The sequence below is a fragment of the Bos indicus genome, chromosome 5 (assembly GCF_029378745.1).
Source record: "Bos indicus isolate NIAB-ARS_2022 breed Sahiwal x Tharparkar chromosome 5, NIAB-ARS_B.indTharparkar_mat_pri_1.0, whole genome shotgun sequence".
NCBI lineage: Eukaryota > Metazoa > Chordata > Mammalia > Artiodactyla > Bovidae > Bos > Bos indicus.
The window spans coordinates 82,798,147-82,816,641 of record NC_091764.1 but is presented as its reverse complement, the minus strand read 5'-3'; the positions used below and the strand labels follow the sequence as shown (position 1 = coordinate 82,816,641).

The following is an 18,495-nucleotide window of genomic DNA, read 5'->3' as shown; positions in this document are numbered from 1 at the left end:
GACTGGATCACAGTGGGAAAGCTTACAGTTTTCAGGAAATGAGAGCCTACTGGGGTCCAGCCCCAGTTGGATCCAGGGATTCCCTCCAGATGACAGCGTTGGCGAAAAGGGATAGCGTCAGTGGAGAGAATCAAAGGCCTAATTATAATTGATTTACGTGGGAAATTAATATACCCCCACGCTCCAATTACGTTGGCCAGAAGAAAGAGTAGAGACAAAAGGAAAGAAAAGGAGACGAGAAAGAACAACACGGGGAGACTGAGCTTAGTGAGCAGGGTCCGTAGCTTTATTTCCAGCAGGGGCTTTTATACCCAAAGTTGTACATAGAAGATAATAGGGGATGTAAAGTCATGCAAGGTCAGCAGACCTTGAAACCAGGCTTTTCTTCAGATACAAAGGTTTTATGATTTACATCATCTTCTGGTCAGGAGACCTGCTAACATTTTTATTCTGATAAGAATTAGTCAACCAGAAAAACTTATTTTCTCCAAAGGTGACTTTAGAGTTTAGTACCACTCCCCAAAAGCACTAGGCAGAGTTGCATTCCTATGGGGCAAGGGTGCAGTGGGGGTAATAAGGGAAGAATTTATTAGCTTAGGGGTCCAAGGTTATTATTAACATTAAAGCTTCTACTTATATTTCTTATATATCAACTATATTAATCAATACACTCTCAGGGACACAGAGGGTGGGAAATATGGAAACTTGGCAGCAGGCATTAATTCCACAAAGAAATCTTCTATCAGTTCTGTTTTAACAATTTCCCGAGAGGCTCTGCATTGTTAAAGTAACTGAGTCTCCTTGTGCCTCATATGGTTGGGAGACTACAAACAATCACATACATGGCTGTAGGAGTCTGGAAACCTGTTAGGCAGGTTAGAAGGCTTTCTGAGGGAAACACAATTGGAACACACCTTATTATACCCTGGAGACTTAGTAACTAGAGCTCTAAGTTGCTTTTCTTACAGATAAGAGTGGTTGGGGATAGCCCCTTGTGACTGGCAAAGGAGTTGGTGAAAGTCATGAAGCAGTAAAACAGACAGGCTCAGGTTTTGGGGTAGATGCTCAGGCAGGCCCAGAGAGGCACCCCTCGAGTTCTGGCTTGCCTTGCCCACCAGATCCCTCCCACATGAACTTGTCATGGGGTGGGGACTCCCGTGCTGGCTCCCAGCAAGAGCCAAGAATTCTAGGGCTTTAATGAAGGTTAACAACAGGTACCAAGTACATCATCAAGGAGTGAACTTGATACCAAAAAATTCACTACAAATGCTGCTGTGGTGAAATACTTATGGAGTTGGAAACTAAATATCTATTATATACTTTATAATGAATATAAAATGGTCCATGACCGTAACTTGGAAAAAACATGTTTTCACTGTGCAAAATTAACACCTTCCTAGAAGAAGAGATCATGGCAATATTAGGAGCATAGGAGCTTCCTAAGAATTCACTAACAACAGAAGAAAATTGAAAAAAAAATCAATGATTCACATTTTCATCACAATAAGAGTGTAAAGCACATTTGGATAGGGAGTTCTCAAATTTTGGTCTGGGCACTATTTGATAACTGTGACTTTATATAATTTACTCCTTAAGAATTTCCTCAAGTACAAAATAACATGATTACATGTTAAGATCAGATAACATTGTATCTAAAGTCCATTCCTGCTCTAACATTGTAGCAATTTCTTTGTTAGAATCAGTTGTCTATCCCACTTTATATAGAACTCAACAGGTTTATAGCACTGGTTAGCTGCTGTGGTTTGGCAACCTAATAGCTAATCCATAATAGATTAATCAGAACTAAAACATTTAAATGGTAGAAACAAGTTTCTGACAACACTATTATTTTTCTGTTTGACTCAACTAAAGTACTAATGACATCAACACAAACTAATGCATTAAAGACAACAGCTTTCCGTCTACTAAAGGATATAACCTTTAACGCATTATCCCAGATTTCCTTCATTTCCTATCATTCCATTTATGCTTAAACTGATTTTTTTTTAACATATACATGTATCCTTTTTTAAATTCTTATCGCAATTAGGTTGTTATGTAATGTTGAGCAGAGTTCCCTGTGCTATAAAATAGGTCCTTGCCGGTTATCCATTTTAAATATAGCACTGTGTACATGTATATCTCAAACTCCCTAACTATCCCCTCCCTTCAACCTTCCCACCCCCTACCCCCACACCGTCCTACAACCATAAATTTGTTTTCTAAGTCTGTGAGTCTGTTTCTGTTAAACTGATTTTTTGAAATAAAAAATTATTTGTCCAAATTAAATACTTCTGTTTATAGCTATTAAACTGTCCTCATGTCTTATTACTTTTGTACAAATACAGATGATAAAAAATTTTATAAGAATTTTATAATAATGAGACTTTTTTGCATTTGTTTCAAAATAGGTATTTATTATTAAAAAATTAAACAAACTGGCTTATTACTCACAAATTATCATGAAAAACTTTAAACAATTTGTCTCCCCTCTCCAAGAAAGCATGTTTTGTCTTTATAATCTTTACTGGCAGACATTTTGACAGTATAGAAAAAAAAAACACAAATATTCCAGGTCACTTTGTTAGAATTTATGACATAGCAGAATACAGAATCTCTATGGTGAATCATAAAAAAAAGCCCACATTTTTTTCCTTCACATTCAAGTGTTTTTTGAAGTTATATAAACAGTGAAGATTACAAAATAAATAGTAAACGAACACCTGTGTAATTTCAATTTTTCAATGCAAGAAATTATTATACATTTTTTTTTTCATTTTGTCTCAGGCTTTCCATAACACTTTTAAGAGCAAAGCTGAAAAGTTTCCAGTTACCGGAAGCCTCAAAACCTATTGTATATTGAAAAACCTGTAAAAGCAGCATCATTTAAATAGTGGTTAACTCACAAAGTAGGGCAACCATAACCAACCTCACGGCTACTCAGGCATCTCAGTCACCAGCTTCAGATACAAGGTAGAACCCTGGTGGAGACTCTGACAGTTGTTAGAAGGCCATGAGGAGCAAGGATGCAGCCCTGGGCGTCTGGGTGCTTTCTTGTGATGCAACAAAGTCGGAACTGAAGGGACTCGTCTCACAGAATCCAGGGGCCTCACTGAAAGCAGCTTTATTCAACACCTAAATCCCTTCTCTCTCATCAATTTACAACACAGATAGGACAAAGACTTCATACTGATATTTTTGAAGTTGTACCAATGCTCTAACAACTTAATTTAGCAGAAAGAACTACAAAATGCAAATATTTTAAAGGTTTCCTTATAAATGGGACTATAGATGAAGCTAGGGGCCAATTTATCTCCCCCAAATAAAATAATTTATATGTCATTGAATGCAGTTTAAATTAGAAATCAGCTGTCAAAACTATGTTAAAAGGTTTTGAAAGGAAAAAAGTCATTTTTTTATCTGGAATATAAATAAGTCATCCATATAAGAACTTCATTATCTATATAAATTGACCTCTTTTCAAATAATTGAAATATTTCAGCTATTTAAATTACTATTTTAAGCACTAAAAGGCAAAGATGAGGGGTACCAACTGAACTATATATACACTTAAAAATGATCAATAGGGTAAATATGTATTTTATCATGAAGATAAACAAAAGGGTAATTTTTGATAATATATGATATTTATGTGCAACTAAGTAATCAGATTGCTTGTAGTCAGAAAATAAGTTAGTTTTCCCCACTTTGTACTCTGAAGTTCAAAGGTGCAATACCAAATCTCCAAAACTACAAACACAGTGGCAAATAAAAATTTATTTAAATAAAACCGCCCTCTGTGCCCTGGTCCCCAAGTTTAGACAGACTTAAGTGAGAGAATTGTTCAAGGAGTTCCAAAAATAAAAAATAAAGAAGGCAAAAAAACCCACCATGGCTTTACAGAACAACAATTTTTAATTTTTTTTAAGTGTATACTTAACGGAGTAAGTTGACACATAACTTATAAACCAAAAATGTAATTTCTTAAAAATTTGGTAATAAAGAAAAACCTCCTTACCACCAACATTATGACCACCTTTCTCACTCTGACTTAGAATTACTGTCATCTCCCAGGCATGCCCTTACCCTCTTTCAATAAAGAGACCACAGTACTGTACAAAGCACAGATGCAGAGCCGGTTTCTTAGCACACTTGCCCCAGAGACTGCTGAAGCAACCAGGCAGCAACACCGAACCTGAAAAGGTACCTGGGTTGTACTTCTAGATTGCCCTGACCAAGCGTTCTGGCATCTACAGAAGCAGGGGCGTTCTCTCTCCTGCTGGCTGCTCCTTCTGGAAGAGCCCTTCAATCTGGGCTAATCGGCTGAAGAGTCGCTCTCGCAGTGGAGGGATGTGGTAGCTGGGGTCCAGAATGTTCGTTACTCTGCGCTCACGCTCTCGCTTCCATAACTTGTACGGGTGGGGAGGGAAAAATGGCCGCCCTCTTTCTCTTCGAATCTGTAGCGTAATTCCACTTACAGCCAGCATCCCCCATACTGCCAGGACAATAAAGTCTACAGAACAGTAGAAAAGCACAGTTTGAACTCTTGTATTTTAAAACCAAGCACAGATGTTAAGACATTTTATAGCTTCAATCTGTATCGTCTTTTCACAGTTAATACTACACTTAATGGTGAGGATGTCCAAATATATGTGTATTTCCTCACTTACAAGCCAGGGAATAAGCAAGGAAACTATAGTCTTACATTTCAAGATAGGAATTTCCTATTACAGGCATTGGAAAGTCCAGAGTTATAAAGGAATCAGTTGTTTGGAGCCTTGGCATTCCAGTATTTTATGACTACAGGCATAGTGTTCAAAGGCAGAGTTGTTTGTTGTGTTTTTCCAGAGTGGAGAGGAAAGGCAGTGATCTCACAGACATACAACATGGAACATCAGAGACCACCATGCTCTTCTTTTCCCATTCCATCCTGTATGGGACCCCACCCCACTCATATAGAGTAGATATAGAAATGCATGAAGAGATTCAACAAATTGTACTGAGCTTCCAGTAAAAGGTTTGGCCAAATACTGAAACTTCCATGACACGTGGATTTCAAGGTCTCTACCATCAACCTCTTAAACAATGAGGGCAGGTTCAGGATAGCAGAGGGAAAAAGCTGACCTTAAATATTCAAAACAATTGCAATCATGCTTCTATACCTTCGATTCTAAGTCTTGCTTTACCATCCTCCCTATTTTAACATTCTGAAACCAACATATCTTGCAATCTTTGTGAACATTTGATTTAGTAGCCATTTTTTTCCTTCAAAAACTTAATGGAAAATCTTTAATGGGTCAACTCTTACAATTGAGGAAAAACACAACTACTGACTGAAAACCACTTTCTCTTTTTATTAGCAAATTATGTGCTTCTTTGTAGGAAGGAAACAAGGGAATAACTAAAAAAATCAGGTTGTCCTTCTCACCCCTCACCCTACTACCCTCAATTCATAAGGTGCCAAACAGCTTTATTCTCAGCATTTTTCTGACAAACGGGAATGACTAGATAAACCTTAGTAATCCTGGTTTAGAAATTTCTTAATAAGTTCATTTAATAGATTTTCAGAAGTATGAATTTCAGCCACCTTACAAATTTAAATTCTTCGCTCCTATGATCATAAGTAATCATTAACATAGGGCTCTAATACCATCTGGATAGTGTGAATTTCCTCCTTATGTCCCGTTAACCTTCTTTCAATCTGGTTATAAGAGCTCTTGTTAGCACAGGTAAGCCAATATTCCCTACCTGACCATCACTTGGTTCTTGGATTTAGAGTCTTACCATTCGTTTGAAAAGGCACATTCACAAAAGCTCTGCGGAAATCCACATGGAGTGCTCTCCTGAGTATGTTCAAAGTGATGTAAGAAAGGCTTGTGTACAGGTAACTGTCCACGGCCAAGACCACCGAATAGGAGCCAATGAATCCACAGCTCAGTATGTTCAGCTGTGGAAAAGCAGAAGTGTTCAGGCATCACCTCTGGTAGGACAATAATAGTTTTTATAGCTTTCATCACTGGCCTCAACCCTGAGGAGCAGGGAATCACTCCTGCTCCTTCAGGGCATATGAAAATGGACCAAATCTTAGAACTGAATAAAGGTTACCTGAAAAGATAAACTGGGGGCTTTCTTGGTGGCTTGGTGATAAAGAATCCACTTGCCAATGCAGGAGACACAGGTTCAATCCCAGATTTGAGACGATCCAGTATACCTTGGAGCAACCAAGCCTGTGCACCATAACTATGGAGTCTGTGCTCTAGAGTCTGGGAACCTCAACTACAGAGCCACATGCCACATCTACTGAAGCCCGAGTGTCTGAGAGCCTGTGCTCAGCAACAAGAGTAGCCCCCGCAGTGAGAAGCCTGCACACTGCAACAAGTCCCCGCTCACCGCAACTAGAGAAAGCCCACTTGCAGCAATGAAGACCCAGTGCTTTTTAAAATTTATTTTGGCTGGAAAATAAATAAATAAAATTATGAAAAAAAGAAGATAAACTGAAAAAAACTTTCAACATCTATGGTTCATAAAACACAGTTTCCCTCATCATAGAAAAGGTCTTCCCGCTAAAATAGCTTCAATGATAAATTCTAAGTAGATGAAGAATCTCCTGGAGAGACAGCAGAAATGTACAATCCATCAGGTGGCTGCATCACCGTACCTTCTCTGCTCCTGCTGTTAGAAGTGTGATGACCTGCACCACTTACTGGAAAAAAATAATGTGATCATTGTAACAAGAACTTCTCTTGCTTTCACAGTAACAAGGCTATTCAAAATCAATCCTCTGATACAGACAGACAGCTCTCTCTAGTGAACAGAAATGCAAAATGATGCAATAAGTGAACAAAGGAAGGCTCAGGAAAATAGGGTGAATATCCTGACCTGATGAAACACTTACTATTCTTAAGCAGCCCATGAAAACCACTGGAATGAAAATGGCTATACAAGAGAAGGTCACCCAGAATACTGCGTCAACACGGAAAATCTTTAGGTTTCCTGGAAAAGCAGAAAGAAATCAGGAGTAAACAACAGGTTCGCCAAGTGAAATTTCATTTTCTCAACATATGAACACAGATATACCCTGAAGGTTTAAAGTAACAAACAGGCACTATGAAATGAATTGATTTCTTTTCACTTAACTATCAATACAATCCTCTTTGAAGGATGTGTCCTAAGAAAGTAGAGGGGTAGGAGGAAAAATCAAGCAGGTTATGCTCTGCATTTATTACAGGATAACTTAGAAGAGGCTGGACTAGCCCAAGCTCGATCATTCACCAGCTGTGATGCTGGGCCTGTTTCCTGATCCTTAAAATGAAAAGGTTGAACCACTTTATCTCCAAGCTTCAAATCATCCCTTCTAGCTATAAATTTATATAATTCCCTGATTTTGTACTGTGAAGTAAAAAATATAAGTGGCATTCAGAGTGATCATCAGTCAGTTCAGTTCAGTCGCTCAATCGTGTCTTGATATATGAAATCCCATATAAGGAGCAGACTCTGTTTAGTAGATTTTGACCATCAATGCATTTCCTGTTTATCCACTGTACACTGGAAGATATGATTTTTTCTCGGGCATCAGGAAAGATGTGAGCTAATCATTTAGCTAAGACGTGAGCTAATCCATCCTACTAAAAACCCTTCTCTAAAGTGCAGTGCACCTTGGGGTGACCCAGGACGGATCTATTAGAACTCCTATTATAAATTATGTTTAAATAACAAAAATGTAAATCTGACAATTATTTAATACTGACACTAGCACCATCCCTCAGTCCAACTGGAGATGTCCCTGTATCTTGAGACCCATGTGTCCTGAAAGAGTTGGAGGTCCATAGTGAAGGGCTCTGACCTGGAGACCCCATGTTCTCAGAAAGCAAACTGCAACATGCTTCAGTGAGGTGAATGGATGGATCGTATCTCCAGTTCACCTATGCTATCCTTCACAACATGCACATGTGACTTAAAAAAAGGAATACAAGAGATTAACAATAGTAGTTATGATGCCAGGCATGAGAAGACTGACCCATTCAGAGGACACATAATAAAGTGAAAACAGTAATTTCATTAAATCTAGAAGTCAACCAAATCTTTTCCAAATTTTAGTGCTTAGAAATATGAGTTTGCACCCACTCTAATTAAGGTCACACTTACCCTAAATGTCCTTGAGGGATGAGATAGTTCATACATTAACTACTAAAAATAAGATGGTTCAACACATTAACTACAAAAGACTCTAATCCACCATCCCTCCATCTTCTAAACGTTAACAAAAAGGAAGCTTATTAAATAGTATTTGGGTTGGCGCTTCTAGAGTAGAGCTCTGAATGTACATTTTCAATAAACATCCCTGAGAGTCTGTGATTTAGCCAAATCTAAACAATGCTACTTTGCAGGTAGATAAAGAGCTACCTGTAAGGGGGCCTGGAATGAACTTGGCTATAGGTTTGCTAAAATCAGAGCAAAGGGCCTTGGAATTGTCAGTAAACACACAGGTCACCAATTCTTTCTGATTTAAAAAATTTTTAATATAAGAACTAAACATTATCCGAAGTAGAAAATAGCCTAATAGAGTACTTCTGGCCATAGATACCCTCTTATAAAATTTTATTTTTTCTTGAAATATAATTAATTAATAATGTCATGTTAGCTTCTGGGGTACAGCAAACTGATTTGGCTATACCACCCACCCACTCTCACTCACTCTCACACACACACACACACACACGTTTCTTTTTTGAAGTATCTTCCATTATAGGTTATTACAAAATACTGAATATAGTTCCCTGTGCTATACAGTAAGGCCTTGTTATTTATCTATTTTATGCATAGTGTGTGTGTGCTCAGTTGTGCCTGACTTTCGTGACCCTATCAACTGCAGCCCACCAGGCTCCTCTGTCCGTGGGATTCTCCAGGCAGGAATATCGGAGTGGGTTGCCATTTCCTTCTCCAGGGGATCTTCCTGACCCAGGCATTGAACCGACGTCTTTTGTCTCTCCTGCACTGGCAGGAGGATTTTTTACCACTGAAGAAATGTAAGTTATCATACAACTACAAAGTGAAGGGGAGCAGAACAGACACCCCAAAATGGGTCCCTTTGGCATGTGGATTATTTTGAGCTGAAGGCAATCAAGACCCAGCAGATTCGGGGGAAACTTTTCTCTCCCTTTACTGCCTAAAAGAATTTAGATCACAAGCCTGGCCCAGAATGAAAGCAATTACCAGAGACAGCTTTACATCTGCAATGGCAGACATCTGATTACCAAACACCTGCCCTTCTTACATTCCTGTGAAGTGCCCTCCACCTCTCGGAAGCCTCAGACTCCATCTGAATTCTTAGCTCAGGATGGCAGAGAAGCCTCAACTGCCCGACTGCCTTTGAGTCTTCTATTTTTATGGGACTCCTGTGGTACAGAATTAAATTTGTTTTTCTCCTATTAATCCGTCTTATGTCAACTGAATTATTAGAGCAGCCAAAGAACCTAGAAGGTTAAAAGGAAAATCTTTCATCCCCTATAAAAGGGAGTTAACTTACGCATTACCTAGATTTTTTAAATGGATAGAAACTGAATAATTTAAAATCCCCCAAACCATCCCTGTGCTACTGTGCTAGGATGACTACAAGTAGGTACCTCAGGAACACTCAGGGCTTGCAAAGGGTGGGAGCAGGGGTTAGAGGTACAAGATAAGACTGGCAACAGAGCATCAGGCTCCCTGGCTCAGCTGCCATCAGAGTAGTGCCAAATTTATCTGTGGGTTGTATCAGGCTTCTGCTTAAGACTCACTCGAAGAAAGAGTTGCAGGGTTTTAAAAACTGAAAACCACTGTTCTGCCATATATAAAGAATTCCCTTTACCTCCATTAATTTCAACCAACAGAAATACACACAGACCCCTTATGACACGTAGGTCCAAGGCAACCTCTGAAGATGTTCTAGAATTCATCTACATAGGGCGCCTTTGAGGAAAGGGGGATTCTTAGTGGTACTGGCTTTCCCTAAAGTGACACACTGTCAGTGCAAGTTTCCAGAACTCTCATGAGAGGCCCCAAATCCCTGACGAGGAGTGGGGAGGGACGTGTACTGGAAAGGTGAAATAAAGTCTCTGACAATGAACTGCACACACATAAAATGAGTTATACATCTCCTACCCAGGGGAGTGAAGAAAGCCACTGACGCAACGAGGAAGCCCAGCACCAGTCCGACACACAGCATGCAGAGCGTGAGGACTCCAAATCGCCACCAAGCAGCTACCAAGAAAATTCCACCGATGCTTCCGGCGATGGCTGTCACAATCAGGCGGACTGCACAAGGAGAGTGGATGGACAGTTAAATCAGAGCTTCTCAGATGCATGCTCAGATGTGCTAACGTTACCAAAGCCAGCCTAGACTAGCCTTTCTCTGGGTCGGGCACCAAGTGTGCATCAGCAGTGCCATGAAACCAACATGGAGAGGCCCTCTCTAGGGAGCGTCTGAGACTGGAAACCAGCCGGGAGCTAAGCCTCTGAGGATGAGTGACAGGCATGGTCTGGTACAACCTCTATCTGGGACTGTGGAAGAAGGGGTGACAAGCATTCTGTTGAGCATGACAAGGAAGGAGGGTTGTGTTTGTTCTGAGGTAAAGAAAATCCTAACACTCTGTTGTAAATGTCATATTGTCAATATACCACATAGCTGGAACACAGGCTTATAATCCACATGGCCCCTCATTTCCCTGAGTACCAAGGAATTCCCCATGCAGATTAAAAACCTTGGAGAGAAGGTCTGAAGGAGTAGTTCAGAAGATGTGTAGAGCATAGGTGGCCAGTTATTTTACACACATAGGCGAACAGCACACTCAGTACTGGTCAACCTATACAAGGGGTGCTGGGTGCAAATAGCACCCTGCTTTCTGAACCTCCATCAAACTATATTATGTTCACTTACCATCATACTTCATAGGTGTCAGTCTTGTAATCAGTATATAAAAGAAGAATCCCATGAAGATAAAGCCTATAAAGAATAGTTCTAGTAGCAGACCACCAAGAAAGCAAAAAAAAAAAAAAGCTACAGTTAGTAAATGCAATTTAAATGTCTAATCTACAAATACATTCTTCAGTCCCCAGAATGTATACATGAAGGCATTCAAAGAAAAGAAATAATTATCTAAAAGGCAGGAAAAGTTCAGAAGTCATTGGGAGTAAATATTTTTATTAAATGGGTACAAATTAAAGTATTAACTATTGGATACATTTTTTGTATATAGGTCAGTTTTGATTGATCAGTTAATTGTTAATTTCATAGCTTGGTTTAATATATTTATAGTCTTGATTTAAAACAAAAATAGTACATTTGCTATTATGTCTGATCTGAAATTACACACTAGATTTCAGTTCATTGTGCTCACTCAACCACATCCTACTCTGTGGCTCCATGGACTGAAGCCTGCCAGACTCCTCTGCCCATGAAAACTTCCAGGCAAGAATACCGGAGTGGGGTGCCATTTCCTACCACAGGGGATCTTCCCAACCCAGGCATCGAACCCACATCTCTTGTGTCTTCTGCATTGGCAGGTGGAAGTGCCACCTGGGAGCCCTTCATTACATGAGCAAAAATAGAATTTGAAAGGCTTAAAAAATATATTCCAAAGCAAAATGTGACTTTTATGTCTTCTTTTAACTCATCCTCTCTTGTTTAGTATGAACATCGACTATTGTCTTTAACCATAAAACCTAGTAGTATCTTTTAAACTCTACATACACAGCTTAACAATTAAATTCTGTACTATAGGGTCATTCTACATTTTGAGCAATTAAATATTCTTCACAATATCCTCTTCTCAATTAAGATAAAAAAGGTAGCAATGGAAGGAAAGGAGTTGCTGTTTCAAACAACTTATCAGTTCAAACAGTTTTCTAAGATGAGGATGACGTTCACTCTCCCCTTGTTATAACATTATATCCCCTGTTAATGAATTACATGAAGGGTTCATTTTTTATTTTTTAGTAACTACAAACATTAGGCTCAATGGGTAAAGAATCCATCTGCAATGCAGGAAACACAGGAGAGTTAAGACCCCCTGGAGGAGGAAATGGCAACGTGCTCCAGTGTTCTTGCCTGGAAATCCCATGGACAGAGAAGCCTGGTGGGCTACAGTCGATGGGGTTGCAAAGAGTCGGACATGACTGAGTGACTAAGCACTCATGCAAACGTTAGTTATACAAAAGGTAATCCAAAGAATTCAAGTCAACTTAATAAGCACATTTCATATTCTCCTCCCTTCACTGGGTTTCACTGAGCAGATCGTGGAGTTCCCACTTGCGGTTTGAACCTCCCAGGGTTGTACAGACATTTCAACCTCACTGATCTGCAGCCTGATTTGTGCAAAACCACGTCCATCACCATCACCAAAATCCACATATATTTTGTATACAGACATTCTGATTTCTAATTAGTAATCTTTGGTTAACTAGTCATTCTAGCAATTGATAAAGGTGGATGCACAAATCAAACTTTATACCCTGCTTAATAAGAGGAGTTTGCACTCCCTAGTGGAGAAAAGAGAAAAAATTAAAATGCACTGTAATTCAGTAAAATGTTTACTAAAAGACCCCAGCTACAAATCAATGAAAATAGTGGAGATAACCAGTTGCTTACTCTCCTTACAGGTCATAAACTCCCCAGCAGCATTTCAGGGGAAAAAAAAACAAACCACAAGGCATGTAAGTAGCAACTATCTTAGACAAAATACCTGTTTTCCAGAATCTGTGTCCAAAGAAACAGATGAAGAGGCCAAGCAGGGCAAAAAGAGTGAAGAAGACTTTGGTAGATACTCTTCCTAAAAGGAGTAAAAATTAAGTGGATAATACATCCAGTTTGACACTTTGTATCTATTTAGTACAGAACAAAAGCTTCATGAAAAAAATGTAGAGTGAAGTGATAATTTATTCCATAGGTATATAAGTTATTTTAGAAACATTCTTGCCACCTCTAGTGACTTTATGTGGGTGATGAATACCAATGGCTGCAGGTCCCACAGAAAAAGAAATCAGACAACGCTGATTCCTCATAAGGGTCTGCAATTCTACCTGCGACACGTTTGGGGAAGGGAATGGAGGAAAAGAGAAGGAAAGAGCGTGTGCCTAAAACAAATAATTCTGTTTCTTCACAAAGAAACTAGAAGAAAAAGAAAGGAGAGAGTGGGGAGGGAGAACTATGGCATCAAGGGAATAAGACACACCAATTGCATGCAACGTACAGACCTCATGTGAAACCTGACTCAAACCAATGAACGGTGAAAAACAAGACTGGGAAGAGGTAAACACTGGCTGTTAATTTGATGCCATTAAGGAATTACCTTCAATATTTTTCATTGAAACTCGTATTAATGCTACTGTGGCTATTTTTAATAGCCCTTTTCTTTAAGACACACATACCAAAATTCCATAAGCAAAATGACCATTAGGTACCTGCTCTAAAAAAATCCAGGGATAAAGGAGGGTGGAGGGGCAGAGACACGGGTGGGTGTATAACTGAAACAAGATAACAGCCATGAATCAAAATTGTTAAGGCTGGATAATGGTATATGAAAGTTCACCGAAGTTTTCCCTAACAAACGAAGTTAACCGAAACTCACAATAAAATAAAAGAACATGTATTATTCTACAAGTCACGCGTGAACAAGTCACTACCGATTTTATCAATTACGCATTATCAATTTATGCTCTGCATAAAAAAATATAGCTTAATAACTAATGATAAAGCACAATATGCTCCCTGAAGCAGAAGAATCTAATCCTGTGATCCTCAAGCAGTGCAAACTTAAATACAAAAACTAGAATTCAAAAGATAAACCCTACTGAAGGGAAAAATAGGCCCACTAAATTCACCACCATCATGACTCCTCTGAGATAAACACAAGAAAATAATTTCTGAACTAAAAATAAAAACCCAGCACCTACACAAACTTATGTGAGGTATTTACAAACCAACTACAAGCCAACACACACAAAATACTCAAGCATTCCAGTGGATACCATGAAGACCTAGATAGACTATCTTTTAGATAAAGAACACAAGATAAAAGGCCAGAACGTGCAGGGCATAGAGTATAGCTACATATCAGTTTCTCTGTGAATGAAGAGCTGAAAGGAAAGATGAAATGAGAGTTACTGCCACATCCTGCTTATTTCAGACCTATTTGTTGTTGTTCGGAGAAGGCAATGGCACCCCACTCCAGTACTCTTGCCTGGGAAATCCCATGGACGGAGGAGCCTGGTAGGCTGTGGTCCATGGGGTCTCGAAGAGTCAGACACGACTGAGCGACTTCACTTTCACTTTTCACTTTCATGCATTGGAGAAGGAAATGGCAACCCATTCCAGTGTTCTTTCCTGGAGAATCCCAGAGACAGGGGAGCCTGGTGGGCTGCCGTCTATGGGGTCGCACAGAGTCAGACATGACTGACTCGACTTAGCAGCACCAGCAGCACCAGCAGCAGTTGCTAATTCACGTCCAACTCCTGGCAACCCCATGGACTACGGCACACCAAGCTTCCCTGTCCTTCACCATTTCCCGAAGCTTGCTCAAACTTATGTCCATTGATTTGGTGATGCCATCCAACCATCTAATCCTCTGTCGCCCCCTTCTCCTCCTGCCCTGTGATTGACTGCTGCTCTACAATTCAATCATTATAACAAAAACATGCAGTTTAGTGGGATAATTTTTTCAAGTGAAAATCTAGTGGAAGTTTCCAACAAGTACAATCGCCAGAGACAGCAAGTGGCCTGATAAAAACTGACCCAGTTTAGATAGGTTCCTCCAGGACATTAGACAGCAGAGGGGAACTAAGAATCTCCGATCACAACACCAGGAAGGAAAGAGAGAGAAAGTCAAACATATAAGCAAACCAGAGAGGAGACAAGGTTTCATAAGTAGAACTGAGAGGTAAAATAGAGAGTGGGAGGGGAGGATGGAGGAGAGCCAACGTTTCCAGTGTTTTTAGTCATCACAGCATCGCTATAGGTTATGGCATAGGCAACAGTTTTAATTAAATGGCAAAAAAGAGGGGATCCGTGTATATACGTACGGTTGATTCACTTTGCTCTACAGCAGAAAATAACACAACACTGTAAAGCAACTATACGCCAATAAATTTTTTTTTTTTTTTTAATGAGGTAACGTGGATACATCCTCCCTACTCCAAGCTCAGGAAGGTCATCCTAGTGTGCATCGAGGTTGAAAAGGAAAGTGATAGAACTCACATGACCGGGAGGGTTCCACCCTGAGTTGAAGGAACAATCAGATGGGACCTTTCCCTCTCCTCCATCTAAAGTGGAAAGACAGGGCCCAGAGTGCTCTGATCAGGAGGGGCCCTGGTGCAAAGAGTTCAGGGGAAAAGGAACATAAAAACCCAGACGAGATCTAGCTTAGCCATCAAACCACAGAACTTATATCTGCCTGGTTTCTTGCACTGTATCTCTCAAGGCTCTTGCACGTGGCACTGGAAAACTGGGTGGGATACAGCTCTAGCAGAGAAGAGCAAAAATTAATCCCTGCTTGAACACAACCCAAAGACTTTATTTACGTACTTATTTTATTTTTTGGCCACACTGTGCACCTCGTAGGATCTTAGTTCCCCAACCAGGGATTGAACTAGGGCCTCAGTAGCGAAAGCGCCAAGTCCTAGCCACTGGGCCACCAGGGAATTCCCACAACCAACAGACTTTATTCTTTATAGAAAACTCCTTGAAAGAGCTCTTTGAACTCTTTCTCCAATTTCTTTACTCCTATTTGTTCTTGAACATACTCCAATCAGGCTCTTCTGAAACACTCCCAAGGGCACCAGCAGCCTCCAGTTGTTGCTACATCCAAAGGTCTTTTTCCAGTCTCTTTCTTAGCTGGCCCATCAGCTCAGTCCCGAGACCCCCTCCTTTTTCCTACAGCTATGAACATGAAAGAAATGATAAATAGAGCAAAATGCCATTTGGCAAACCCGCTGGTAATATTTCAGGCAAGTTCACTGGATCCTCCAGCCAACAAGTGAAGAATTTGAGAAGCGGTTATTTGCCTGCATTTGAAGTATCTCTCCGAAAGGGAAAAATGGTTACTTCTCAGTGGAGAAACCTGGCAGACACCCCTAACCAAGTACTCAGGATCATGACCACCAGGAATGGAACAGACAGACATCAGGTGTCTGCAGAGAATGACACTCCATCACTTCTTTTGTATTCCTGCCAAAAATGTATCATCTGAACTTAGTTAGGAGGAAACATCAGATAAACCCAATTTGAAGACTTTCTACAAAAATAAATACTAACCTGTATGCCTCAAAAAGGTAAAGTTTTTTGAAAGACAAAAACAGACTAAGAAATTATTTCAGATTAAAGAAGATAAAGCACCATATAATACTGAAGTGGACCCCAGACCAGAAAAAAATTTTTTCCTTTGGTTATAAAGGACATTAGTGGAACAAACAATGAAATTTGACATCTATAGATTAAGTAACAGTAGTATATCAATGTTCATTTTATTTTGATAATGTCACTATGGCTGTATAAGGAACAGAAATATTTTAGGGTGAAAGGGTCTTTATGTCTGCAACTTACTCTCAAATGCTTCAGGGGGAAAACATGTAGATATGTGTGTATGTCTAGATAAAGCATGAAAAGCAAACAGCAAACATGTTAACTAACATTTGAGGAATGTTGGTGAAGATTATACAGAATTCTTTGAATTATTTTTACATCTTTTCTGTGAAACTGTTTCAGAATAAAATGCTAAATACACACACACAGGATGATGTTACAACACCCTGAGTGCCATTGTCCTCTCTCTCCTGGACACTATGATGGCCTCCTCATCAATCTCCCTATTTCTGCTCTTGCCCCTGATTTTTCTCAAGAAAAGCACCAGAGTGATCCCATTAAAATATGAGACTGATCATAGTATTATTTGCTCAGGCCCTCCAATGCTTTTTCATTGCACTCGGAATAAAAGCTGTAGCTCAAAGGAGGACCTGTGAGGCTGCCCGCTCCTGCAGCCACACCAGCAGGCTCCCAGTTGAGGGCTCTGTGCTGGCTGTCTCCTCGGCCTGGCAACCCACTCCCCACCCCAGACATGGGCATGGCTCCTCGCCTTGCCATGGGTCTCCCCCTAAAGCTACCAGTTCAGTAAGGACTTCCCTAGCTAGCTTCTCAAATTCTCTCGCCCTCACTGGTTATCTCCCTTTCCTACTTAATTCTTGCTCCTTAGTCCTCATCACTTATCTTAGGTACTGTGTATTTTACAAATGTCTTTTGCCTGCCTCCTTCCCCCACCACTAAAATGCAGGCTCCAGGAGGGCAGGTATTTTGTCCATTTTGTTCACTCCTCTATCCTAGTGCCTAGAACACAGAGCAGAGTAACACAGGTGCTCAGGAGGCGTGTGCTTAATGCATGAATGAATAAACGAGACAAAAGCACTTGTAAATATCCTGAGGTTCTTTACTAGTTGATAAAGCTCTTCAAGGCCAAAGAAGAAAGTTCACAATTGAAATCTACATACTCACCAAGGGAAGAACAATTACCCTCCTCTGCCTCAAAGCTGCAAGCGTACGTGTGAGTGGGCACGTAAGCTGTGGACGTGTTTAGAAATGGATCCCGAACGATGACGTTGTAAATGACACCCTGTCCCCGGAGAGAGGAGAAGGAAACACTTGTCTTATCGTCAGCTGTGAGGGTGACCACCTGAAGCCAAAAATAATGCTTGATTAGTGTTTAAAAAAATCAAACCCCACAAGCTTTTCTATTATAACCCCACCTACATGTGCTATTAAATTCTAGTATGAAAGCATTGTTCTTGTTTAAATCCTACACCAGGCCATTTGACTTTTTTTTAATGTATTGAAGTACAGATGATTTACAATGTTGTGTTAATTTCTGCTATAAAGCAAAGTCACTCAGTTATACACACATATATTTTTTTCATCTTCTTTTCTATTCTGGTTTATCACAGGATACTGAATATAGTTCCCTGTGCTATACCTCGGGCTTCCCAGGTGGTGCTAGTGGTAAAGAACTCGCCTGCCAATGCAGGAGACTTAAGAGATATTGGTTTGATCCCTGGGTCAGGAAGATCCCCTGGAGGAGGGCATGGCAACCCACTCCACTATTCTTGCCTGGAGAATCCCCATAGACAGAGGAGCCTGGAAAGCTACAGTCCATAGGGTCGCTGAGCCAGACTAGACCGAAGTGACTTAGCAGGCATGCACTTGCTATACATAGCAGTTTGTTATCTATCCATCCTATATATAATAGTTTACCAACTCATTTGGTCGAAAGATTACCCTACACAGTCTGTTCGTGCTGACATGATCAAGCTCTTACACAAAAACATCGAAAGACTTTGCATATGTTAATAATTGAAGTAAAATGTGATATAATGATTAAGTAAAATGTACTAGTTAGGACGAAGTAAAAGAATTTTTCCCATCTGCTGCTGCTGCTAAGTCGCTTCAGTCGTGTCCGACTCTGTGCGACCCCATAGATG

General features: G+C 40.1%; 1 protein-coding gene across 1 annotated transcript in view; it reads right to left on the bottom strand.

Moving 5' to 3' along the window:
* Positions 1 to 264: 264 nt before the first annotated feature.
* TM7SF3 (transmembrane 7 superfamily member 3) overlaps positions 265 to 18,495 on the bottom strand; it is a 41,983-nt gene continuing 23,752 nt past the window's right edge. Inside the window, exons 6-12 of the mRNA XM_019961424.2 lie at positions 17,516 to 17,693; positions 12,720 to 12,806; positions 10,916 to 10,996; positions 10,141 to 10,293; positions 6,896 to 6,993; positions 5,785 to 5,947; positions 265 to 4,513 (exon numbers count right to left, since the gene is read on the bottom strand). Of these exons, the coding sequence (XP_019816983.1) occupies positions 4,251 to 4,513; positions 5,785 to 5,947; positions 6,896 to 6,993; positions 10,141 to 10,293; positions 10,916 to 10,996; positions 12,720 to 12,806; positions 17,516 to 17,693 (1,023 nt within the window). The 3' untranslated portion in view covers positions 265 to 4,250. The remainder of the gene's footprint in view (positions 4,514 to 5,784; positions 5,948 to 6,895; positions 6,994 to 10,140; positions 10,294 to 10,915; positions 10,997 to 12,719; positions 12,807 to 17,515; positions 17,694 to 18,495) is intronic.